General features: G+C 36.3%; 1 protein-coding gene and 1 pseudogene across 9 annotated transcripts in view; one reads left to right on the forward strand and one right to left on the reverse strand.

Annotated features, from left to right (window-relative positions):
- The window catches only part of TDRD12 (tudor domain containing 12), a 79,185-nt gene extending 53,989 nt beyond the window's left edge, over positions 1 to 25,196 (reverse strand). For 3 of the 9 annotated variants that reach the window (XM_016428036.2, XM_056812199.1, XM_016428032.2), the window contains exons 1-9: positions 24,639 to 25,194; positions 23,073 to 23,135; positions 18,656 to 18,817; positions 18,168 to 18,304; positions 17,011 to 17,130; positions 12,379 to 12,434; positions 10,310 to 10,395; positions 7,135 to 7,321; positions 2,423 to 2,541 (exon numbers count right to left, since the gene is read on the reverse strand). In XM_016428036.2, coding sequence (XP_016283522.1) covers positions 2,423 to 2,541; positions 7,135 to 7,321; positions 10,310 to 10,395; positions 12,379 to 12,434; positions 17,011 to 17,130; positions 18,168 to 18,304; positions 18,656 to 18,817; positions 23,073 to 23,096 — 891 coding nt within the window. In that variant the 5' untranslated portion in view covers positions 23,097 to 23,135; positions 24,639 to 25,194. The other 6 variants (XM_056812200.1, XM_007474780.2, XM_056812197.1 and 3 more) reach the window with 5 other exon arrangements.
- On the forward strand, positions 14,379 to 15,944 carry LOC100011838 (eukaryotic translation initiation factor 2 subunit 1-like; annotated as a pseudogene).

Raw genomic sequence — 25,196 nt, forward strand, 5'->3', positions numbered from 1 at the left:
CTACTTTGTTTTGCTATTAAAGTTTAAGATTGCAATAAGACTTTTAAGACACTAATTCTTTCCTCCAGGGGAAGAGTTATGCTGGACTTTAGTCTTTATAAGAAAATCACAATATATTTTAAAAGATTATTAAAACATTTATTAAAATAAATTAGATGTGATCACAAACCTGTTGTCAATCTTTTGTGGAAAAAAAATTATTGGAGAGATGGGAAAAGTCCTGATTTAAAAAAAACAACAACAAACTTTTGAGTTTAGAGTCTTCCAATTCAGAGATGCAGAGATTGGTTCATAGTAAAATTCTGGTATATGTTATTGAAAAGATGGTTTGTGGGCATGTAGAGGAAACTGTAACCACTAACCTGCAGCACAGTATTATTCAGAATTAGTCATGCAAACTAACTTCATTCTCTCCCAGGAAAGGTCATGAGAGATGTAAATCAGGGGAATGCTTTAGACATAGTACTCCTGGATTTTAGGAGAGCAACGGGTAGTTTCTTGTGTGAGTCTTGAAGATAAAATGCAGAGATGAGGGGAGAAAGGAAGGGAAAGGAAATCCTTTATCAAGTGATTACTATGTACCAAGCACTCCATGCTAAACATTTTACAAATATTATCTCATTTGACCCCAAGACAATCCTGAAAAGTATGTGCCATTCTTATCCCCATTTTAAGGCAATGTGCCCAGATCAATGTATCTAGTAAGATCTAAAATTTTGAATTTCTTGACTTAAGCTTTCTTGACTTCAAGCCTAGCGCTCTATCTACTGTGCTATACACCTAATAGCACGCTATTATAGTTAAGTGGATTCAGAATTACACTAGTACTTAGCTGTCACCTGGTCCGAGCCTCTCACTTTACAAACTGGGAAACTGAGATTCAGGGAGGTTACAGAGCTTGCCTAAACACAAGGGAAGTTTCTAATAGAATATTCCAGAAATGTGTGCTTGGCCTTTTGTTCTTCTAGCAGTTTTGTTAAAGAGGTGGATTACTACAGTAATGACCTGCTTATCAAATCTGCAGATGGCACAAACCTGAGACAAATAGCCAAGACAATGGATGACAGAGTCAGGATTGAAAAACAGCTTCACAAGTGAAAATAAATTCCAAGGTTTAAAATTGCTGCAAAAGTTTAAGACATGACTAGAGAATTTTTTTTTTAATAAAAAATGTCAACAAGCTCAAAGATGTCATGTGACAGAGAATGTAAAAAAAAAATCCAAGGTAGTCATAACATCAATATATACTGTCTAAGAGGGCAACTATCATGGTAAGGTACCTAAAAATCTTGCCACAAAACAAGGGTGTCACCTTTCTCAGTCTGGACAAACATATAGACTCAATGTCAGAATAATGCTTTTAAATGCAAAAAATAAGAAACACAAGGTTACAAAGAAAACCAATTATATTCAAAAATGGTTATGAAAAGATTTCTTAAATATATGTTTAAAGAACTCAAGTTAAGTATTCTTGTCAAAGAAAAATCAGTTGAGGAAACCAGAAGCATTAGCTTGGAGAATAGAAGAATCACATGATAATAGCTGCCTTCAAGAATCTGAAGGGCTGTCCTAATAGAAACTAATTCTGCTTGACTCCAAAATGCAGGGCAGTGGTTTTAAGTTGAAGAACCCTAAGAGTCTAATTTTGGATAGATAAAAAACAAAATTTCAAAATGACTAGAACTTTCCAAAATATAGTAGGCTCCCTCAGAAAGTACTGGCATTCTAGTCAGAGGTTCTCAAGCAGAGGCTGGATAATTATTTGTTGGCAATACTGGGGTATGTCTTACTTCGCACTTTTATTTCATATCAAGTGGTGGGTAGTATACACGAGAGTCCTTTGGAATCAGGGCTAGATATTGTATTGATAAGAGTTAAGTCTTCAAAGTGGTTTATTTTTACAATGTTGTCATTACTGAATAAATTGCTCTCCCAATGCCTCTCATTTCATTACACGTCAGTTCATACAAGTATTCCCAGATTTCTATGAAAATGTTCCTTTTGTCACTTCTTAAATCAATATTTACAATATGCCATTATATTCCTATGCAATGTGTTCAGCCATTCATGGGCACTACCTAATACATTCCCAAGCTTTGCATTGATAAAAAGAGGTATTATAAATATGCTCATATATCTGAATCCTTTTTCTTATTTTTCTGATCTTTTTTGGAGTTTTACAAAAGCTTAGTGTATTAAGAGCAAAGATTTGCTACTGACAATCCAACTCAAAGAGTCTATGATTTGACAGGATAGTTGGATCTCAAAATATTTATTCAAACGACTGTTAACATTCATTATGTATGAAATGGGGTCAGATTAGATTTGAGTACCTATGAAGAAGAAAAAGTACTGTCCTTATTATGAATTTTAAAAAAGCAAGACTATGAGCTTTTCTATTCATTCAATTTTAAATACTTACAATTTTATTTATTTCTTTTAAGGAGATACAGTCCTTTTCTTTATATATTTTCTCTATCTTCTCACTGATTTTTTTAGAGGGAAAATGTAATGAAAGACCATTACGTTGTAAAATCACACCTGCAAATTAAAAAAAATCATCAGATAAAATATTAAAAAATAACAGTTCATAGATGAGCAAGGGAGGGAAAATGAGGACTTAAAAATACTGTAAAACCCTGATAGATGGAATGCTCAGGAAATGTGGAGTTCAATTTAACTCAATTTTGTTAATTGCACAAATTTAAGCCCCAACCCCTTTTCCAACCTTTTATTTTTATAACTTTTGGGAATATCTTACCATAGTTTCTTTACTTTTGTTTCCCAAATATTATATATTTAATATTTCTCTTTAATGACAGAGGATCCTACAATCATCCAGAACATTCATTCTCACTATACTATGTTTTAGTTAGAGAAGATGCAAGTAAGGGGTTGACCACACTAGAACTTATTGTGAGCTAGAGGCAAGTTTTCCAGCATATCTTTAAAGGTGGAAAAACTCTTTATTCTTCTTGAGGCTAGATTTTAACTTCTGAAAGTAGTCTAAGCAATATTGTGCAATGATTATCTATGAAAAATTGGCTACTCTCAGCTATGCAATGATCTGGGACAATCTTTAAGGGGAATGTTATGTACCTCCAGAGAAAGAACTGTTGGGAGCCATACAGCAGTGTACTTATGGTTTTACTTTGGGGTTTTGGTTGTGTATGATTTTGCTCTTACAACAAAGACCAACATGGAAGTATGTTTTGTATGACAATAAAATTTTTTTAAAAAGAAAGTAGTCTAAGATTAAAGGAAAGGCTAGTGGGTAAGGAACTGAGTAATGTCATTTTCGACTTAAAAAGACTAAATTTTCCTGTGTGATTAGTAAATTGAGAATTCTAGAAGAAGAATGCTCTTAACTGTATGAACAATGGTAATATTATTGGACTACAAGTTAGGTCTCCCAAAACAATTGCTATGAAAGTAAACTCTCTTATGACTTTCATATAAGCCTGCTTCAATGTAAGAAAATTTTGCATATGAATATCTGAGAGTACAAAATAAATCAGGCTTGACTTTTGCATTAAAATGAATTTCCAGAGTGAAATAAATAATTAAATTTATAGACATTAAATTTGAAAAGACCTTTTCAGGAACACAGCTAACATGTAAAACAAGTGAGGGGAGGTTTTCACTTATTTTCAGGACATATGAATAGAGAAGCTGTGAGACTGCATTCTGCAACAAAGCAGAAAAAGAGAAAAACTCTAGTTTGTCAATTCAGTAAATGCTTATTATACATCTATTAAATGTCCACACTATTGTGCAGGGGTTAGTTATAAAAAGACAAAAATGAATCAGGTTTCCCTCTCCTATCCCAACAACTTTATGTTTTACCAGAGTGGATGGAAGGATAAAATAGGGGCTAATAGTGAAAAGAGAAGCAGGCTAAGCAGTCCTTAGGTCTTCAGAAAATAGTAATTGGTAAAGAATAAGGTTTAACATCATCTATACCTTCTCCCCAGGACCCAGGCTGCTTGAGCTCCTACCTCAGACCCAGGAAACCACTGCTAGTGTTTTGAGCTTATTAAGTCCCTGTCCCTACTGTCCGGATGAAGCAAAATTCAAATCAGAGGAAGATTCACTTTGGATGATGGAGGTTAAAAGGAGGCTAGGTCAGTCACCTAGTAAAAAGGCACCACTGGTGCCCACACAATGACAAGATAAGACAAGGATAAGGATGCAGGGCACACCAGATGGGCCTCTGTCATGGATTTTTGTGGTAGGACATGGGCAAAAGCTTAACAAGTCGAAAAGGGTGTGGATCCTATTGGGTTTGTACCCCAAAGAGATAATAAGGAAAAAGACTTATACAAAAATATGTATAGCTGCACTTTTTGTTGTGGCAAAAAGCTGGAAAATGAGGGGGTATCCATTGATTGGGGAATAGCTAAATAAATTGTGGAATCTGATGGTGACGGAATGTTATTGTGCTCAAAGGAATAATGAACTGGAGGATTTCTATGTGAAATGGAATGACCTCCAGGAATTGATGCAGAGCAAAAGGAGTAGAACCGGGAGAATGTTGTACACAGAGACTGATATATTATGGCACAATCGAATGTATTGGACTTTTCTAGCAGCAATGCAATGACCCAGGACAATCCAGAGGAACTTTGCTATTCACATCCAGAGAAACTGTGGGAACAGAAATGCAGAAGAAAAACATATGATCCATCACATGGTTCGATAAGAATATGATTAGGGTTTTGATGTTAAAGGATCCCTCTACTGCAAATATGAGTAACATGGAAATAGGTTTTGAACAATGATACATGTATAACCCAGCGGAACTGATTGTCAGCTCTGGGAGCGGGGGAGGGAAGGGGGAAATCATGAATCATGGAATCATGGAAAAATAGTCTAAATTTTTTTTTTAAAGGATCAGGTGCTATTTGCAAGTGGATGAGATCACAGACCCAGCAAAGCATGTATAACACATTGTATTAAGCTCTGGGGTAGATATAACAATAAAGAAAAGGTTTTAGGGACAGCTAGTTGGCTCAGTGGATAGAGTCAGGACTATAGACAAGAGGTCTCGGGTTCAAATTTGGACTCAGACACTTCCTAGCTGTGTGACCCTGGGCAATTCACTTAACCCCAATTGCCTAGCCCTTAGTTCTTTTCTGCCTTAGAAACAATACTTAGTATGGATTCTAAGTCAGAAGGAAGAATTACTAAAAAAAAAAGTTCCTATTCCTAAGGTGTTCAATATCTAATTATACACACACATTTAAAAACCATTAAAATGGAGACAAAATAAGTCTAACCAATTTATATTACTATATCCAGGCATTTCCTTCAAGGATCTGCAGTTCAGTGAGTATGCTTCCATCTCAATGCCTAAATAATAGCCTCTTAGATTAATCCCATTTAAATTAATAAGTATTTAATCATCTTCTAGGTGCTAGGCACTGAGAATACAAATACAAAGACAAAATGAAGACTGTACCTACCTCCAAGAGCTTGCAGTCCCTCATCTCTCCTCATGAGGGCCCTCTCTCCCTTCTGAGGCCATGATCACCTCTCATCTGGATGCCTGTGACAGCCTTCCCCTGCTTTCTCTGCCTCAAGTCTTACTTGACTTCAACCCATCCTCTACTCATTTGCCAGTGATTTTTCTAAAGCACACATCTAACCATGAAATGTTCCTGATCAACAAACTCCAATGACTTCCTATCATCTCATTATCAAACCTAAAAATCTTGTCTCCCATTAAAACTCTCTCTGTACTTTGCTCCCCACTCTATTCTCTATGATCCAGCCACATTAATCAGCTTATTTGTTATTGCTCAGATGGGCACCTATCATTCTTCTCCATGCCTTTCCACAGGCTCTGCTGATGCTTGCAATGTGCTGCTCTCCTTCGCTTCCAACATTTAGATTCTGTGGCTTCCTTCAAGGCTTAGTACAGGGAGAAGGAAATGGCAAACTACCCAAGTATCTTTGCCAAAAAAATCCAAACAAAATGACAACAACAAAAAACCCAAATGGGATGAAGAGAGACATGACTGAAAAATGACCGAACAAGACAACTTTTATACAGTACTTATGTGTCAAGCATTATATACTAAGTGCTTTATAAATATTATCTCATCTGATCTTCACAACTCTGGGAGGTAGGTGGCTGTTATTATCTTCATTTGACAGTTGAGGAAACTGAGACAGAGGTTAGGTCACTCATCTATTTTGTGTCCTATACCTATTAATGTGCATGTTGTCTCCCCCATTAGAACAAACACTTCTTGGAGGTACTGCCTTTCACACTTAGCATAGTGCAGGGTACACTATTAAGTGCTTAAAGTAGTTGCTGACTAACCGAAAGCAGGTAGGGTTCATATCTTGGCTCTGCTACTTATTGCCTGTATGGCCTTGGACAAATCCTTCCATTTCTCAGCCTCGGTCCCTCCTCTATCAGGGAGGTAAAGTAGATCCAGTGTCCAACTGGAGGCCAAAGCCCCCCAAACCCAGTGCCATCCTGAAGCCCACTGAGTGCCATACTAATATGTAACTGGTAAATGTTTAACAAAATAAGAAAAAATATAATATATCACAGATGTTAGTGTGTGGTTTTCCAAGTTAAGATGCAACTTGCAGGGATCCATTTCTTTTTGAGTTTGACACCACTAGACTAGATGATCTCTAAGGTCCTTTCTGACATTGATTCTATGATCCAAGTAGAATTATTTTGGATGAAAAAAAAAATCTTCTTTTAGCCTGTTGATTTAGTTAGGTTGGTCCTCAGAGAAGTATCTATCAGTGGGTCTGTTTTCAAAAATTTTCTTTGCCAGATTTATTTGCTCATAGTCTGAAAGGGTAGATTTCATGAAGCAATTATCATGCTATTGTTGAATCACAGATCTATACCCATATCCCACCCTTGATGCCATCTAGTCCAATCCTTTTTTGGGGGGTGGGAAAACTGAGGTCCAGGGACAATACATTAATAATTGCCCAAGGTAACACAGGTAGTTAAGAATCAGAGATAGGAATGAATCAAAGGCCTAATTCCACAATAGGATATTGGACTTTGGTGGCATTTACCTCTGAGCTAGTTTTCTCTAAAAGAGATGACTGAAAATATAAAGATATTGAAAATATATTAGCATGTGAAGTAATACATACCCTTTTCAAGTTTTTCAGGATTCTTTTCTTGCAACAACATTGGCCAAAGAGCAAGTGCAGGATTGATTTTATCTGGAGAGGATTCTAAACTCTTTGTTGTAGATTTCTCTGAACAATCAATTTTCTTTTCTTTGGGTGTTACATAACAAGCAAAGTTCTTTGCAACCAGATCATCATTAACACATACCTTTAAAATGAAACACATGCGTATGAGAAAGAAAGAATAAAGTTAAATGACAATTATTCTGCTAAATGGTACCAAACACTTTAAGCAGCATTTGGCACAGTGCTTAATGTTAAGGAATGGCCTGCCTCACCCCAATGCCACAGTCTAGGGAAGAGTTACATCTCTATCTCCTGAGATATCCTTAACTTCCTTGGTCCCACCCATTTCTAACTTCAAGACTCTTTATGGGCCATTCTTTCCTATCAGATAACTTCTTTAATTTACATCTAACATATATCTTCTTATCCTCCAAAAACTATCTGAAGTCCCACTCAACACCTGACCTAGTCTTTCTGAGTGGTACAGAAAGAGCGCTGCATTTAGAGCCTGAGGTCTGGGTTACAATCTTGCCTGTGGTCCACTATTTACTATTCCCTCTGTCATTTTGGGCAACTCACTTCACCTCTCTGAGTCTCAGTTTTCTTCTTCTGTAAAATGAGGGGCTTGAACTAGATGATCATCTCTAAGTTACCTTTTGCTCAATGTCTATGATCCTCCATCCACATTCTAAAATCCAGCATCATTTCAGGCACAAAAGGACTTATGTGAGTAGGGAAAACCATCCCCATTTTCTCTTCTGAAAGGGAATATGAAGGGATTTTTCCATATAATGCTTTAGACCTATTTGAGGGAGATAAAAATGTGGGGGCAAAGGGCCCTCTTCCTGAACATTAAGAGGGATATCTTATATTATATAATGGCATGGTAGGATGCAGAAGGACAGTGTCTAGCCAGATTTGGGATAACTTAAAATTCTTTTTTTAACCATTTTTATTTTGAATCTTCAAAAGTTATTTTTGCTGAATAATCCTAATTGATCGAAAACTACATAGTCTCTGAGAGCACACCCCATTTAAGAACCATAGTAATAATAAAATGTCACTAATGTGAATTATATTAATTCAGATTTGGGGGGCTAATTTCAACAGGAACTGGACTTTTTATCTCAAATTTTTCCTTTTATACTCTTAAACATTACTGAGGATCCCAAAGAGCTTTTGTTTATGTGGGTTATATGTATTGATATTTACCATGTTAGAAATGAAAATGCCTTTGTTTTATGAAAAAAAGTTACAAACCCCCCAGAAAGGGTCTTAGGGAACTTGGAACTACCAGATCATGCTTTGAGAAACATGGTTTTAACAAACTGACTATTAAATAATTGAGGTTTGCACTAATGATTTTATTATTATAGAGAATTTGGGTATGAAACTTCTCTCCATCTATAAAGCTGTAGAACTTTAAAAACTTATGGCTTTTGAAAATTGCCTAGGGCACTGAGAAGCAAAATGATTTGTTCCTGATCTCACTGTATGTGTCAGAGGCTTGACACAAGCCCAGGTCTTCTGATTCTATCTACTCTACCACAATAAGTATCACTCTTCATAGACAATTCAAATTAATAGCACAAACAAAACTGATGCATAAATAAGTATTTAAAATACTGCATATAAAGGGAAAAAACTTTTAAAACATCTTCAAGTGTGTCTGAAGATATATACATATGAGTTAGTTTATATATGTACACAATATGAGTTAATCTATAATATAAAGTAACAAAATTGTACTTTAAAAAAATATTTTATAATTCATATTGGTGCTATTTTAAATTTTTTATGTTATGTTAATATAATTTTCTATTTGAGAAAAGTCAGTTTCCAATTAACTGTCTTTGGAACATTCATCTACCTAGGGTCAAATTTCTAACTATAACTTGGCTTTGCTTTCCTCTTCCACCCAACATGTTTTTAGGTGGCCAACTCTTTGAACAATGAGGGCTTAGTTGACAAGAGAAGATATGTTCTCTTAGTTCCTTTTTGTCCTCCATGCCACGATTCCAATTTTTTAATATTTTTTTAAAAGTGAAAGATAATTTGTCAACCCATCATAAAGTTTAGAAGTATATAAAAGTCAGTTAAGGCTATATTTCAAACACTGCTCTCAACTAAGACCAAATTTTACTTTATTGTAATTATAAAAACTATCAATATAAGCAACAGAGGCAGCTAGGTGGCTCAGTGTTCAGAGTGATAGGCCTGGAGTCAGGAGGTTCTAGGCTGAAGTGTGACTGACACATCCAAGCTGTATGATCCTGGGCAAGCCATTTAACCCTAATTGCCTAGCCCTTGCCATTGTTCTTAGTCTAGAAACTGATACTAAGACAGAGGGTAAGGGCTTAAAAAAAGTTTATATATATATTAAATTGAACAAAATGGTGACAAAACTGTTTTCTGTGTTTCCCTCTGTCTTTGTTTTTCTTCCATACACTGAAATGTGATAGTATATAAATGCATATTTGGGAATCTTCCCTTCAAAAGATCTGAGGATTTTAGTGCTCAATACAAGTCTATACATTAAGTAGTGGCTAAGAAAACTAATGTGATTTTAAAAGGGAACTCAGAAATAAGAAGGTGGCAAGCTAATATTTCACTCTACCCTGAGTAGTACACATCTAGAAAACTATGCTCAGTTCTAAGCACAGTATTTTAGGTAAGACAAAGCAGGGTAACCAAGAGAATAAAGTGACTCAAGTTTCAGCCACAGGAGGATGGAATGGGGATGTTTTGGGGGGAAAAAGAGACTTAAGGAGAGCAATAAACTATTGTTTAAATATTTTGAGGTATTGTCCTTTAGGAGAAAGATTAGGCTTCTCCCCTATGGGCAGGGGTGGATATGGGTGTTAAAGTTGGCAAGAGGCAAGTGTAGGCTTGATATAAGAAAAAAAAATTCCTAACAATTAGATCTATTCCAAAGTGGGCTGGGCTGGCTGCTTTGGGGAGGGTAAGGTGTTTCTCCCTCATAGGAAGTATTTCTAAAAGGGCTGGACCTGCTCATAGGAAAGGATCCTTTATTGAGTTATAGCTTCAGATATTTCTTCTAACTTTAAATTTCTGAGATTCTATGATTCCAAATATAGCATTTTTCCAGTACAAACTGATATTCACTTACCTTTTCATTTTTAATAGTTACATAAAGGTAAACATCAAAAATATCTTCTTCTACACCACATAATTTTGCTTCAATCTGTGTGGTTGCTAAATATGAATAATGAAAGTGTCATTTTTATGGCATTAAAACAAAATGTCTTTGAAACTTAGCACTAACTACCATTCACCTTTTCATTTCTTAGAATTTGGACTATACTACTTGGCATTAAAAAGAACAATCTAACATTCAGATAATTTTTTTCTGAATGTTTCTTTATACATCTATAATCTGGTGCCAGGTTTCATTTGATTTAAATGTTCCTTATTCTTCCCAGCAACAGATGTCCTAACAACCACCTTGCTGTATCCCTCTACCCCCAAATCCTAGGAATGGGAAAAAAATTGAATGAGTGAAGTTTAAAATCAATGCAAGGCATTTCAGAAATTAGAGAGATTAGGTCCTTGATGGCAAAGACTGTTTTATTTTTGACTTTGTACCCTCAGTGCACATAGAAAACATTCAGTAAACCAAATGTCAAGTCTGAGGATTCTGAGTGAATGATTTTTAGCATAAGTAAGCTTCCTGTATGGGGGAAATTTTAACAAAGAAAAAGGCAATTTATACTGAGGGTGTGAAGATGGACTTGTATAAATGGAGATTTTGAGCCTTTGGACTTTATCCCTCAGAAATCCCTTAGAATTTCCCCAAATTCCCTTTTCTTGCATCCCTGCATTTTGTGTGATTGTATTTAAGTGGCTGTGACTCCTCCCTCGTCCTCTCTTGGACCTGTGACCGGGCTGAAATCAGGCAGTTCTTTTGATTTAGTTATTATTAATAAAACTTTATAAAATATAATATTTAGTTATTGATTGTTAATTTTAAAATCCACAGACTCCTTTCATTGTCAAATTATGGGGGTTTGTATCCTTGGTTGGATCTTTACTTTATTCAGTTGAGTCACAAAAGCTCAATTCTTTTACTATATGTTTCTACACTCATTTCCTCAGAGAAATTATCCCTTTTTATCTTACTATTTTGTTAGCTAAGTCAAGTAAATGACTCCAACCTCAATTTCTTGCCTGAGATCCAAGTCTCATAAAGCCAAATGCCTCTGCAGGACAATTCTCCTAAAATACTTCCTCATAATCATTAGATGTGACTAAAACTAAACTATTTTTCTAAATTCTGGGCCCAAATCAGTATCTTTCAAAATTAACACTACTTCTGGTAATGACAACTTCTAATCCTTCTCCTAAAGGAAAGTACTTCAAAATACTTCTTCTCCAGGTCAGAAATCTCCAATTCTATCCTCATCTGGCTAGAACTTGAGACACTTCACATTCCTGGTTACCCTACTTTGTCTTTTGGTGGTTGTCTTTGAATTTTGCTTGACTGGTCTTCAGACAGCAGTGCATTCCCAGGCCTGTTCGTGTAACATATAAACACACATGTGTCATATGTGTATGTGCATGTGTATATGTACACCTATACCCATACTTATTATTCCAATATCTACAACTCTGCTCAGAATTTCCTACCAGCTCTCCTTCCCACCTCTCTTACAGAATTCCATGCATCTCCTTCATCCATCCAAACAAATCCTATCCCCATTCACCCAAGACAGTTCAAGGCCTATTTCTTCCACAAAACTTTTATTCCCATAGAATTCCTATAGTATTTATAGCCTATAATATATGGTTGACAATTTTGTTGTATCACGATATCTTATTTCTCATCTAACAACCAGACTGAGAGAAAATATCAACTGACATGGACACCCAATATAGTACCTGTCACAAAAGAGGTATTCATAGTCATACTAGGTTTATTATTATTACTAGTATGCCTTTAACTATTAATGAAATCAAGAGGCTAACTATAATTTTAAAATTCAGACATATTGAAAATTTTAGCAGGAAACACAAATTATTATAAAATCTTTAGTTATCCACATAGAAGCCCTTCTCTCTCTTCCTTTGGTTCATCCAGTGTTTGCAAGAATGCCTTATCAAATTAACAGTAACTATATGAAACACAAAAAAATAAGAATGCATAAAGCTAAAGTCAGGTCTTGCTTTTCTTTGTCTTACCTTTTAGAATATTCTGAAAGTATTGAATAGCAGCACTATCCCATTTCTTAGCAGGTCTGGTAAAATATTGAACACAAATTAATTAATTCATTGAAAGTATTAAATAAGAATCCTACTTTTGGGGTTTTGTATATGTTAAATTTTAACATAATGATTTACTTTGCTTGACTGTACTTGTTATGGCAGAGTTATTCTAGAATGGGGAGTCATAGGGAAATTACAGTGCTGTTAAAAAAGTGTCGGTTGGGGGCAGCGGAGTGACTCAATGGATTGAGAGCCAGGCCCAGAGATGGGAGGTCCTAGGTCCCAAACTGACCTCAGACACTTCCCAGCTGTGTGACCCTGGGCAAGTCACTGCCTAGCCCTTACTACTCTTCTGCCTTGGAACCAATACATAGTATTGATCCTAAGATGGAAAGTAAGGATTTTTGGTTTTTTTTAAAGCATCAGTAAACATTTAAAAAGAAAATTTTAATTATAACTAGAATAGGATGATAATAGAGGATATACTAAGATGGATCTATACTATGATACTATCTGCATTAAAGAAGAATGAAACAGTTATTTGCCGAGAATAAAGGTTAGCGCCTCAAGATAACCTTCTGTTATCCCAGTCACCTTCCTCTAGCTAACATCAGCTTGCCAATTATGGCAGTTGGAACTAAAACACAGAATTCCTGAATATGGTTTACCAGTGAAGGGGAGATTAGAACTAGAACTTCTAGTTCCTATTATTTTGCTAAGTATTATTGGAAATGACCTTAATTTGGATAGCAGAACTATTCATGTTTCCCTTAAGTACCTCTTTGTCTCATAAGAAATTTCTAAACATTTATTTAAGCTTTAATAAACTTAAAGTTGTACTTAGGCTATGGGATACTCTGGACATGCATGTGTATATATGTGTATGTATACATTATATCTAAGATAAAAGTAAAATAGCATATTTTTGTCTGTGAAATAAATGCACAGGAAAGATTTTATATGTATGCTGAATATATGCCAGAGAGACAAGCCTAGCTAGTCTATGGAAGAGCAATGGATATATACCAAGTCAAGAAGCATTTAAACAAAATAATGGATGAAAAATCAATAGGATTTCTAAAGGAAAATTATGTACATTCAGGGCACACTCTTACTCATTGATGCTGATTAGAGGACAACAACCATGTATTTCTCTAAAATATCCCTAGTTAAGGAAAGAATAACAAACCAGATGATAGGCTGTGTCTATGACTTGAAAGAAATGATGACAGCTCCCAAAGCAAGTAAAATTGGGAATAAAAAAGGCAGATTGAGATGAGGGGTCAAAAAAAAAAAAGAGAGGAGATGAAGTTGTGATACAACTGAAAAGAGAAAGAATTAAATCTGTTATATCAGTTAAGGAATAAGAAAAGGTAAGAAGTAGAGCCTTGCTAAAGAAAGGCAAAGTTCACTATGACAGAGACATAAAGGAAAAGTGAGAGTTAAAGGGCAAAGAAACTAATCCAAGGAATCATGTGAGGAAATAAGCAAGGTTAGAAGACCAGCTAACATAACATTAGAAAATAGCTGAGTAGTGCAAGAAGAGGATGTCATGGCATGAACAGATAAAGAATACATGGAGTTTAGGAGGCAAAAGGTCAAAGGAAAGTGAACCAGGAAGGATTCAGATGTGAAACAGAGTCAAAACATCTGACTTCAATCATGCAAGGGATTAAAGGGAGATGAGGTGGAGTGGAAGATAGAAGCTGTGAGCAGCAAAGCTGGAGAGGGAAACATAAGTGACAGAAGGAAAGTTGCAAAGGAGGCTGTAATGAACAGATATAAACTATTTCCCTATCTTCCATCTCCTTGTATAGAAAGGGAACAACAAAAAAGATGGACAGTGGAACCCATAAGAGTTAGTTAGAAAGGAAGTAGAAGGGCAGTGGTGACTGTGGGCTCTAGTGAGGCCTGAGGTCTGGGCATCTCCCAGAGGGTAGAGAACAGTGCAGGGTCCCATATGTAAATACTTCAGAATGCCAGGATTAAGTTGTAGATTCTATCAGCACAAATTTCCTGAAGTAGAAAATGTCATAATGGTAAATGTATGTATGGTCCATTGTTGAAACGGGAGCTTTTGTCAGTCTACTGGAATACAATAATATTGAAGGCATGATTCTTCTAAGTGAGCTGTCTAGAAGATGTAACTGCTCCATTAATAAACTCATCTAAATTGACAGAAATGAATGTGTGGTTGTCATTAGAGTAGACAAGGAAAAGGCTATATCTATTTGTCAAAAAGAAGTTTCTCCAGAAGAAGCAATCAAATGTGAAGACAAATTCAGCAAATCCAAAACTGTTTATAGCATTCTTCGCCATATTGTGTTAGTGTGAATTTTATATTTACTCCACCCTGCTTAGTCTTTAGAATTTTAGCAACCAAGGAATATTATACACCCCCACTTATAGGGGAGGATGGCCTATAACCGGCATGTGCTAGCAAGTGACAAATCACAAACAACTGACTGACCCCCTGGGCTGTCCTAAGCCAAGCTTAAGCCACCATTGGTACATGTTAGACAAAGGAAGTGATGTAAAAAACGGCTTATATATTTCGGGTCACTTCCTGTGATCGTGCTCTTGGCAGCATTGGGAGCTCTTAGTGGCATTTGGTGGGCTTGCAGCTTTGGTGGAGTTGGCCTTGGAACTCAAGCCTGGAGGAGCTCATCAGACTGCTTACTTTTAGATGGTGACATGTGAGTGATAAGACTGATTCCCCTTTTCCTTGGCTTTCTGGAGAGGCCCCTTGGCTGAGGCCTCTGAACTTCTGCCTGGCTCAGCCTGGGCTGGAGCAGTTTTAATTCTCCCTTCTATTGTAATTATACCACCATAAAATCCCAAACTGACTTGAGTATGTCATTGGGATTGAATTTTAATCCCCGGCGACCACTAATAATATATATTCAGTCAACAACCCTAAATTTATCCTTAACAGTCTTGGGAATTTTACCTTAACAGTCGAGTGCAGTAAAGATGAGCAGTTGGAAAGCTTGTTCCAGAGAACTGCCTGGGTCTTTGATGACAAATAAAAGAGACTAGGATATGGTGCCTATGATGCATTTAAACATGCAGGCTCAGACCCTTAAATCCTGGATGGGCTAGATTTGAATGAAGATGAGAGGTGAGTGCTTATTGATAACATAGATGCCTGACACCACAAGCTGTCAAAATTCAAACTGATATTGAAGTAGCTTGTTATGGTTATAAGGGTATTGATGCTGTAAAAGAGGCTCTGGAAGCAGGTTTGAATTGTTCCACAGAAGACATGCCTATCAAGATTAACGTAATAGCACCTCCTCAATATGTTATGACTACAACAACTCTAGAGAGAACAGAAGGTCTCTCTATCCTCAATCAGGCTATGGCTGTTATCAAAGAAAAGACTGAAGAAAAGAGGGGTGTCTTCCATGTTCAAATGGAGCCCAAGGTTGTTACAGACACATGAAACTGAGCTTTGAAGACAACTGGAGAGGTTTGAGAGGGAAAACGCTGAGATGGATGGAGATGATACTGAAAAAATGGAAACCAAAGCTAAAGATTAACTTTTTGGGTTAAAAAGTCCAATTGAAAGGAGGAATGCAGACCAGCCCTTCCTGGCTTAAACACCCTAGACTTGGAAGTTTTCCAATATTGAATAAAAACTTCAAAGCTGAATATTTTGTATTTAAAAGTATTTAAATGTTTCAACAGGCCAGCATGCAAAATGCCCTCCCAAAATGCTGGCTACCTTAACACATTGAGCTCTTTTAAAGGGAGCGGCCTAATTTCACTAGAGATTAAAACTTCACAATCTGAAATCAGCCACACAATCAGGTCTGAAGTTTTCCATCTCTACTTCCAACTGGCAGCCCCTCATATTTAGTGCCTCTTTAAAACTTACCAGGAGCACCAAAAGCATACACTAATCTTTCTACATTCAGTGTATTCAAACAGAACATACAATAAATTTCTGATCTATTTAAAAAAAAAAGAAATAAAGAAAGGAAGCAGAAGAATAGGATGTCCATGGGAGTGAGAACCACAAGGGGAATAGAAAGGAAGTGGAGAAATCATGGGAAAGGGAAAGAAAGTGAATAGCAGAGAAGATGACAAATGGGGACTTGATAAATGTTTGTTGAATTAAATAGGAAGCAGAAAGGAGTAAATGTTAAAATGAGAGAAGAATCAACACAAGTAGTAGATAGAGTGAAAAGAAAGAGTAAGAGGAGCCCAGAAAAAGACGTATTTACATTACAAATGTCTTATAGTTATCAGTTATTCATAGTAATTAAACAAACTAGAAAGAATGTCAAGAATATATTCTGGCAACCATAAACTCAGTTATAGGCAAATAAAATCTTAATATTTTGAAAAAGGTTCATTCTGCCAAATTTTTGAGAATATTTGTTCAACTGAAATATGAAAAAAATTTTTTTTTCATATTTATATATATATATCCTGGAAAAATCCAGGATATATAAATATGTTAAATATATAAATATTTTATATTCATTTATTCCCAATTATATTTATATTAACTATATCATATACAAATATAAAAATATAACATGCATTTAATTAATGTAAGACATCACACAATATTCAATATTTCTAAGAAATCACACTTACACAATTTCTGCATTATCTTCACAGAAGTCAATATGTAACGTGACAGGTTTGGTGCAGTATAGTCGAAACTTTTTTGCTCTATAAGGAAGCTGCATGAAAGCTTCTACTGCAACTCGGATGCTTAACAATAGTGAAAAAGACAAATATTAATTACAAAATGCCTAACACAAAGCACTTAATAAATGACATTTCACTCATTTATAAAAAGGTGATAACACATTGCTCTTGAATTTGACTAAGTAATTCAGGGCATTTACTTTTATATAAAGAACTCATAAATAAACCAGTACTTTCACTTGTCAAATTAAGTCCCAAACAGCTAACAAAGAACTCAGATTCATAATATCTAAAGTATATTATTAGGTAGACATACAAAATGGCAAGCTTAGTACCACTAAAAACTAGAGGGTTCATTGATTATTATGGGGAGCTGATGATACATTTTAATCTCAATTCTTCTAAAACTCATGACAAACTGTTTTCCAACAAAAAACAGTCCCTTATCATTTGCAATATCATCATTTGAATGAATAAACTACTACCTACCTAACAGTTATTGAACCTCCTTAAACACTGAGCAGACCGACTATGTCTTGGTCAATTTAGGTACTCTGTTGTTTGGAGGTTTCATATTAGATACCAAGTCAGGTGCTTTCAACTAATTCCATCATTCTTTTGCTTGGAAGCTAACTGAATTTATGGTGTGACAGTTTTCAAAAGAGCCAAATGCTAAAAGAAAATTTAAATTATCCATAAATCTGTTAACAAAACAGTTCCCATAAAAGCAAAACAGAAAAAGAAGGTTCTAGCAGGGAAATAGACCATTATAAAAATCACAGTGGTAAGAGAACCCCTCTCCCAAAGTCCACATGGACATTCTTTTTTTACAACCTCCTTATATGCACAATTCCAGAAACTGCCTTTTTTTAGGTCCAAGTTTTGTTTTAAGTATAGCCTATTGGAAGATGGGGAATAAAAGACAAGTGTCCTTCATCTGATCCCTATAACCTACTTTTCCCTTCATTCACAGAGTATAGAATTGAGTCAGCAGGTACTAGCTCTTTTTATCTTTTCTCCAAAGTACTTGTACTCTAATACTTCAAGTTGCAAATTAAAAATTTCTCAAAAAAAAAAAAAAGCTCACAATGTCTACATACTTTTTTGATTTTACAGGAACATATCTGGCAAAATCCACCAGGAAGCATTCTGCTAAATAATGATCTGCAGAGGACATGATTGACTTAATAACTGCTCTACACCAGCACTTCAGTTCCTGACAGTAAACCACACAAGCCTGCAAAAACAAACAAGTTTCCTAATTAACATTACAGAAATCACAGAATCATTGAATTAGAGAACAAAAATGGATACAACTTCAATTCAATTAGGTTATTAAGTGACCTTTATCAGTGGCACAACTGATAGAAGCCAGATCTTCTCACTTCAAATTCTGTGCTCTTATCTACTAAACTTGGTTGCCTCTTAATTTGGGGGGGAGGAGGGGAGGAGGAGGAAGGGGAGTAAGAGGGGGAGGAGGGGGAGGAAGAAGACAGGAGGAGGAGGAGAAAGAAGAAGCTTTTATTTTTAATTTAAAAAGAAAAAACATTTTAGCGTATATTTCAAAATTCAAAATAAGGATATTTACCTGTCCTTCTTCCAAGAGTAATGGCTTTACTTTTTCTACATCTTTATATACACTATTATAGAAGTTATTCATTTCAATATTTAGCTTTTGGTATTCTGTTTCATGATCTAAAAAGGTATCACATCCTTTTATAATAACCCAGAAGCATCCGGGATCTTCAATCTAATTTTAAAAAGAAACAATTAGTGATCTAAAGGACAACAAAAATAAATACAATTTTAGTATCATAACATATGTTTCTAAAAGTCTTCAAAATACAAATTTGCTTATAAATCTTATAATATATATAATAACACAGGTGTATAAAATAAATAATAGACTATGAAATTTTATTTATTTCTTAAGGGAAAAGACTTAAAAACTTAATAGAGCAAATTGGAAAACTGAACTGGAGAAGAGGGCTTGAAAAGTATGTGAGGTGACATATGAGTGTATTCTAAAGCCAACTATAAATGACTTCTTCAAGAACTGCACCTTCTCTCCATTCCCTTTGGAAGTATCAAGCCAACAATATAAAACTAAAGCAATCAACATCTTAAGAGAGATTTCTTTTATCTCTTGACATTTCTTGAGGTCCCTCTTAATGAAGCTCTGAAAACCACACAATTCTAAATAATGACATATGAATTCAGTAATCAAAGAAGTATCTGATCAAACTTAGGTGATATATCCTGTTTTTTATCTGCCAAGATTATGCTACTAAACCCAGGAATGGCTAATAACACACTGTAGATACATTTAACCAGTCCCCCTTAAGACAAAGATAAATTAAGAAAATGGGTGACTAGGAAACAGTTTTTCTCTAATGAAGATATGGTACCTAATCCACAATATAGATAGACTTTAAACAATTTCAACTGGTACAAATCACTGAATACACTAAAATTTAAAAATTATTTAGAAAACATTTTAGCCCATATTTTAAAATTATGTTGATAAGAATATCTACCTCTCCTTCTTAAGAGTAATGGCTTTACTTCTTCTACATCTTTGGGTCTAAGATCAATACACTGCTTATACACACCCTTAAATACATAGGATTATAAAAAATATTCTACCAATTCATGTAGTTCACTCCATATTATTAAACTATATACATAGCTGCTTTTCCATTTAGAAACATTTAACATTAGCAAAAGCCCATTTCAGAATCCTGCTTGAGCAAAATAAATTATAAATAAAAGATTGACTAAACAAGTTGTGGTACATGAATGTAACATTATTATTGCTCTGTAAGAAATGATATTAACATGGAAATATTTTCTTCATGACTTCATATGGCAAACTGATGTCAATTCTTGCCTTCTCAATGGGTAGGAGAGGCTGAATGGAAAGGCAAAAAGAATTTGGAACTCAAAATTTTAAAAAATGAATACTAAAATATAATTATAAAAATTGAATATAGAGAAATATTTTTTAAAATCTTGTATGAATGCCAGGTGAAATAAATAGGACTGGGAAAATAATATATACAACTAAAACAGTATCATCATGAAAAACCACAACAAAAACCAAATCTGAACTATGTCATTACAATTATAACAACTAAGCTTAGACCCAACAAAGGTGTGTGTGTGGGGGGGGGGGGGGACGACTTTCTTTTTTACAAAGGTATGGACCTATGAAGCCACTGTCCGAGTTAGCTGGAAATGTTGGTAAACATCAATAAACTACTTTTACTTACTCTACCTCCTCCATCCTTTAAAATTCTATTTATTACAAGGAATATCTTTCTAGGTAGATGAAAGATATAATCAGAAATAAAGGTGTTTAAAAGATATTAATAAAAATGTAATATGACATTTTAAGGCATCAATAAATGTTAAGTGTCTCTCCTCCCCAAGCCCAGAATAAGCATCATATATAGGTTGTGGATTTGCAAGCAATAAGAGGATACCAGCTTATGTAGCCTGATAAGCTTGCTTTTTCTCCTACCTTCATGACCTTTGGGAACACCTCACTTATCCTATGGCTTAAAGGACGTGCAGCTAATTCTCTACAGAAGCAAATGCTGTTCCTAGGAATGATGACCTTATTGGAGCATATGACTAACAGAGGGGTTTCTGAGAGTACAAACATTTTATTCACTTTTCAAAATCATTATTCCAAATTGCTCACCAAAATAGTTGGACCAGTTCACAAACGAAGCTGTTAGTCTGTGATGAGTAAAAATGATGAGCCTCTACCAATAATCACATGAAAAAAAGTGTTCTAAATCCCTAAATAGAGAAATGCAAATCAACACAACTCTGAGGTACCACCTCACACCTAGCAGATTGGTCAATATGACAGTAAAGGAAAATAATAAATGTTGGTGGGGATCTGGCAAAATTGGGACACTAACGCACTGCTGGTGGAGTTGTGAATTGATCCAACCATTCTGGAAGGCAATTTGGAATTATGCTCAAAGGGCTTTAAAAGAACATGTGTCCTTTGATCCAGCAATACCACTACTAGGTTTGTATCCCAAAGAGATCAAAAAAAATGAGAAAGGTTCTGTTTGTACAAAAATATTTATAGCTGTGCTTTTTGTGGTGGCAAAAAATTGGAAAAATAAGGGATATCCCTCAATTGGGAAATGGCTGAACAAATTGTGGTATGTGATGGTGATGGAATGCCATTGTGCTATAAGAAATGAACTGTTTGATTTCTATTAGAACTAGAAAGACCTACATGAACTGATGTGGAGTGAAATGAGCAGAACCAGGAGAACATTGTACACAGTAACACTGTGGGATGATCATATGTAATGGACTTTGCTACTAAAAGCAATGAAATGATCCAGGATAATTCTAAGGGACTTATGAGGAAGAATGCTATCCACATTCAGAGAAAGAACTGTGGGAGTAGAAATCCAGAAGAAAACATGATTTATCACTTCTATGGGCATATGATTTGGGGTTTTGGTTTTAAAAGATTACTCTCTTACAAAAATGAGTAATTTGGGAATAGGACTTGAATAATAATAATATATGTATAACCCAGTGAAATTGCTTGTCAGCTCTAGGAGGAAGGAGGGAAGAGGGGGGATGGGTGACAACAAGAATCATGTAACCATAGGGAAAATTTTTTTTAATTAAAATTTTTTAAAAATTGTAGCCTCTGCCTACCCATTAAACTTTAAAAATTTCACTATGGAAATATAATAGGTAATATTTATATAGAGCTTACTACATGCTTGGCACTGTGCTAAATACATTACAATTATTATCTTATTTGATCCTCATAATAATCCTAAGAGAAGGTGCTATTATTGTCCACTTTACAAGATCACCCTAAGTGCCTGAGGTCAGGTTTGAATTCAGGTCATCCCAATTCCAAGATCAGTACTCTATCTACTGTGCCACCTATACTGAAGTAGGCAGTAGAAGCACCACATTCTTGATCATAGGATTGTAGATTAAACAAAAAGAAACTTTCAGGCCTTTGGGTCTGAAGAGAGAAACAGTTAGGTGGCTAGTCCAAAATCAAATAAGTTAATGCTTGATTTCAGGTTAGGTCTGCTAACTCAAAACCCAGGACTCCTCCCACTATACAAGACCTTTTGTATATTAACAATCTTCAAGTCTCTTCTCCCTTTGTAAATAAAAAAATAACCCTAAATTCATCTAAATCTGGTGATATGACACTGGCTTGTCATGTACAAATTGACTTAATTAGTTGTAGTTCTTTTTTTAAACCCTTACCTTCTGTCTTAGAATCAATACTGTGTATTGGTTTTCAGGCAGAAGAACAGTAAGGGCTAGGTAAGGAGGGTTAGGTAACTTGTCCAGGGTCACACATCTAGGAAATGTCTGAGGCCAGACTTAAACCCAGGTCCCATCCCAGTTTCCTTTCCATCCCCTACCTTACCACACCCACAGACTCCTGGTCTGTTATCCACTGAGCAACCTAGCTTCCCCACTTGTAGTTCTTTATAGAAGTGGTATCAAACTCAAAATTGGGAGGGGGGGAAGCATGAAATTCTATGGAATGGTCCCGGTGTACCTTGTTAGGGTACATATTGCCTTAGAAAAACCACACATTAACATTATTTACATTTTATTTTATTTTATATTTCCCAATTACATTTTAATATAATTTCAACAGGTATGGCTCTGTTGGACACTTTTGCTTTTATAACAGTACATTTTTAGACACAATTTCTATCCAGGGATTAGCTCAACTAAAATGGCAACAAAATTAGCTCACCTAAAAACTAAACTTTTATCCCAATTTGTAACAATAGTTTGGGTCAGCTAGGTAGCACACTGGATAGTGGGCCCAAGCCTGGAGACCAAAGGACCCACATTCAAATTTTGAATTTATAGCAATACTTTATGGAAATCAAGGGTCATTAAAAACATAAAACAGTAGATTGCAAAAAGACTGCAATTTTATAACTACAAAAACTTTAAACTAGCTTTAAAATATTTACCTTAAGTATGAAAACTTCAATCATTTTCAGCTACTGAACTATTCTTCATCTGCACAGCTTACCCTAGCAAAAAATATTATCAACTATTAGAAATAAATTAAGTCTGGATTAAAGCCCAAGTTTTTATTCCTCAACCTGAAGGAATTCTAAATATCTCCATAGCTATAATTATTCACAGAGTAAATAAATACCCTTTCCTCTCTGCCCAAGTCTTTCATGTCTTGCTCCTCTGGGCAAAAAAAGAGCTTAAAAAGTTATTGCTTTTGTAGAAAAAATATTTCAAACCAAAATTCACAATGTCATTAGTGTGGATTCTCCTGTACAGATCCTAACCATGCTGTGCATCTTGTCGTTTAGAGAATGCTCTAAAGGATCCTTTAAAAATGAGCCAATAGAAAACCAATAGGAAGCAATAGAAGCCCTTCTCTCTTTCCTTAAGTATTTCATAGACACAACTAAAAATTCTTTTGCTGCCCAAGAGTACATTATTTATTCAAAGAACTGGACATCCAGTATTATTCTTACATCTACCCAGAGTACATAGAAGCCTTTTAAAATGAACAATGGACATTATAAAATTATAAGCATTACATAAATGCTATAATGGATTTAATATAATTGTAAAACGGGGATAAAACGTGAATTGGGTTGTTTTTTTTTTAATGCCTCCAATGATTACTTAAGGAATGTTTAGCTACTTTAGTTTTATAGTTATACCTTTTTTTGCTGGCTAATCAAATTTAAAAAACAACTAATATTTCTATGCCTTGCAAATGGCTTTGCATTCGATTCCCCATTTATCAATATGGAAAAGACCTAGGACATTACCTTGTCCCATCCTCTAATTGTGATGGGGCAATGGCTCCAAGACACCAAGGAGCAAAGGCTGGAGAGATAGAGTGCTTCTCTTAATTAGCCAAAACACACTCCATCCTAACCAACTTTCAGACAACAAACTCAGAGCTCCTTCCAAAACACTATAATGCTAAAATGTTAGGCATTCCCATCAAAACAACAACAACAAAGCAGCCAAGGGAGACTCATAGCCGATCCTGCCCTAAGCCACCCCTGCCACATTCCTCTATGCACGTACAGCTCAGGTAGCCTTCTAGGGCCACTCTCGAAGGTTTACAGAAACCTTGTAACCCCAACCAAAGGGTCACTGCCCCTCAAAACCTGCCAGTCGGTTAGCTGTTGGAGCCCCCTCCCAGGATGCACAGACCAGTCCTCATGTAGACAAACACAACCTCGAAGGTCTCCCCCCAACCCTTTCCCTCGGGGACTTCCAGCCAGAGACAACTTCCCTCCCACACCTCCCGAGACCATATACCAGCCAACAGCAATGTCCCGGCCCAGCAGGGTCTGCGCCCCGCTCACACCCCCCAGACCTCTCTCTACCTCTCCCCAGCCTTGCCCAGCAGACCATCGCACCCCGTGACGTCGGCTCGCAATCTGAAGCCAGTTCTGCACAAGCCCCAGAGGACTAGGGAATTCTCCCTCTATTCCGTACAGCCTCCTGGGGTCCTTACTGCCACGCCCCCATCCCCCACACCGGCCCTGCCTCACCTCCACGAGGTGGCCCCTGGGTCTCAGCCTCTGGCTTGCCTCGACCTACGGCCACCCGCCCTCCAGATAAGCAAACGGCCCAGGTACCAGCCCGGGATCCCAGCTCCAAGCCCCACGTGGACAGTTCTAAAAACCGCCACCTCCCAACGGCCCTTGGCCCTCAACCGGGGCAACCGCGGGTAGAGTTCACCCCGACCCCAACGGCTAAGAGCCGACGGGCGTAAAGTAAAACATTCACACCTGCGCAGCCGGCCCCTAGACGCGCGGGGGAAGGGCCTTAAAAGGGCACGAGACTATGCGGGGGAGGAGCCAATAAAAAGAATGAGGGGACAGGCCAGAATATGGGAGGAGCTTGGAAGGAAGTTGGCTGCAGCCAGTAAGGGGGTCGATACTGGAAGAGTCTGGAGTTGTTAAAGGGAAAAGACAGGAGCAGCTGGGTGGTCCAGTAGATAGAGGGCCTGGCCTGAAGATGGATGGTCCTGGGTTCAAATGTAACCTTAGATGTTTCCTAGGTGTGTTATTCTGGGCATGTCACAACTCCAATATCCTAGCCCTTAC

This window comes from Monodelphis domestica, chromosome 1, assembly GCF_027887165.1.
Source record: "Monodelphis domestica isolate mMonDom1 chromosome 1, mMonDom1.pri, whole genome shotgun sequence".
Taxonomy (NCBI): domain Eukaryota; kingdom Metazoa; phylum Chordata; class Mammalia; order Didelphimorphia; family Didelphidae; genus Monodelphis; species Monodelphis domestica.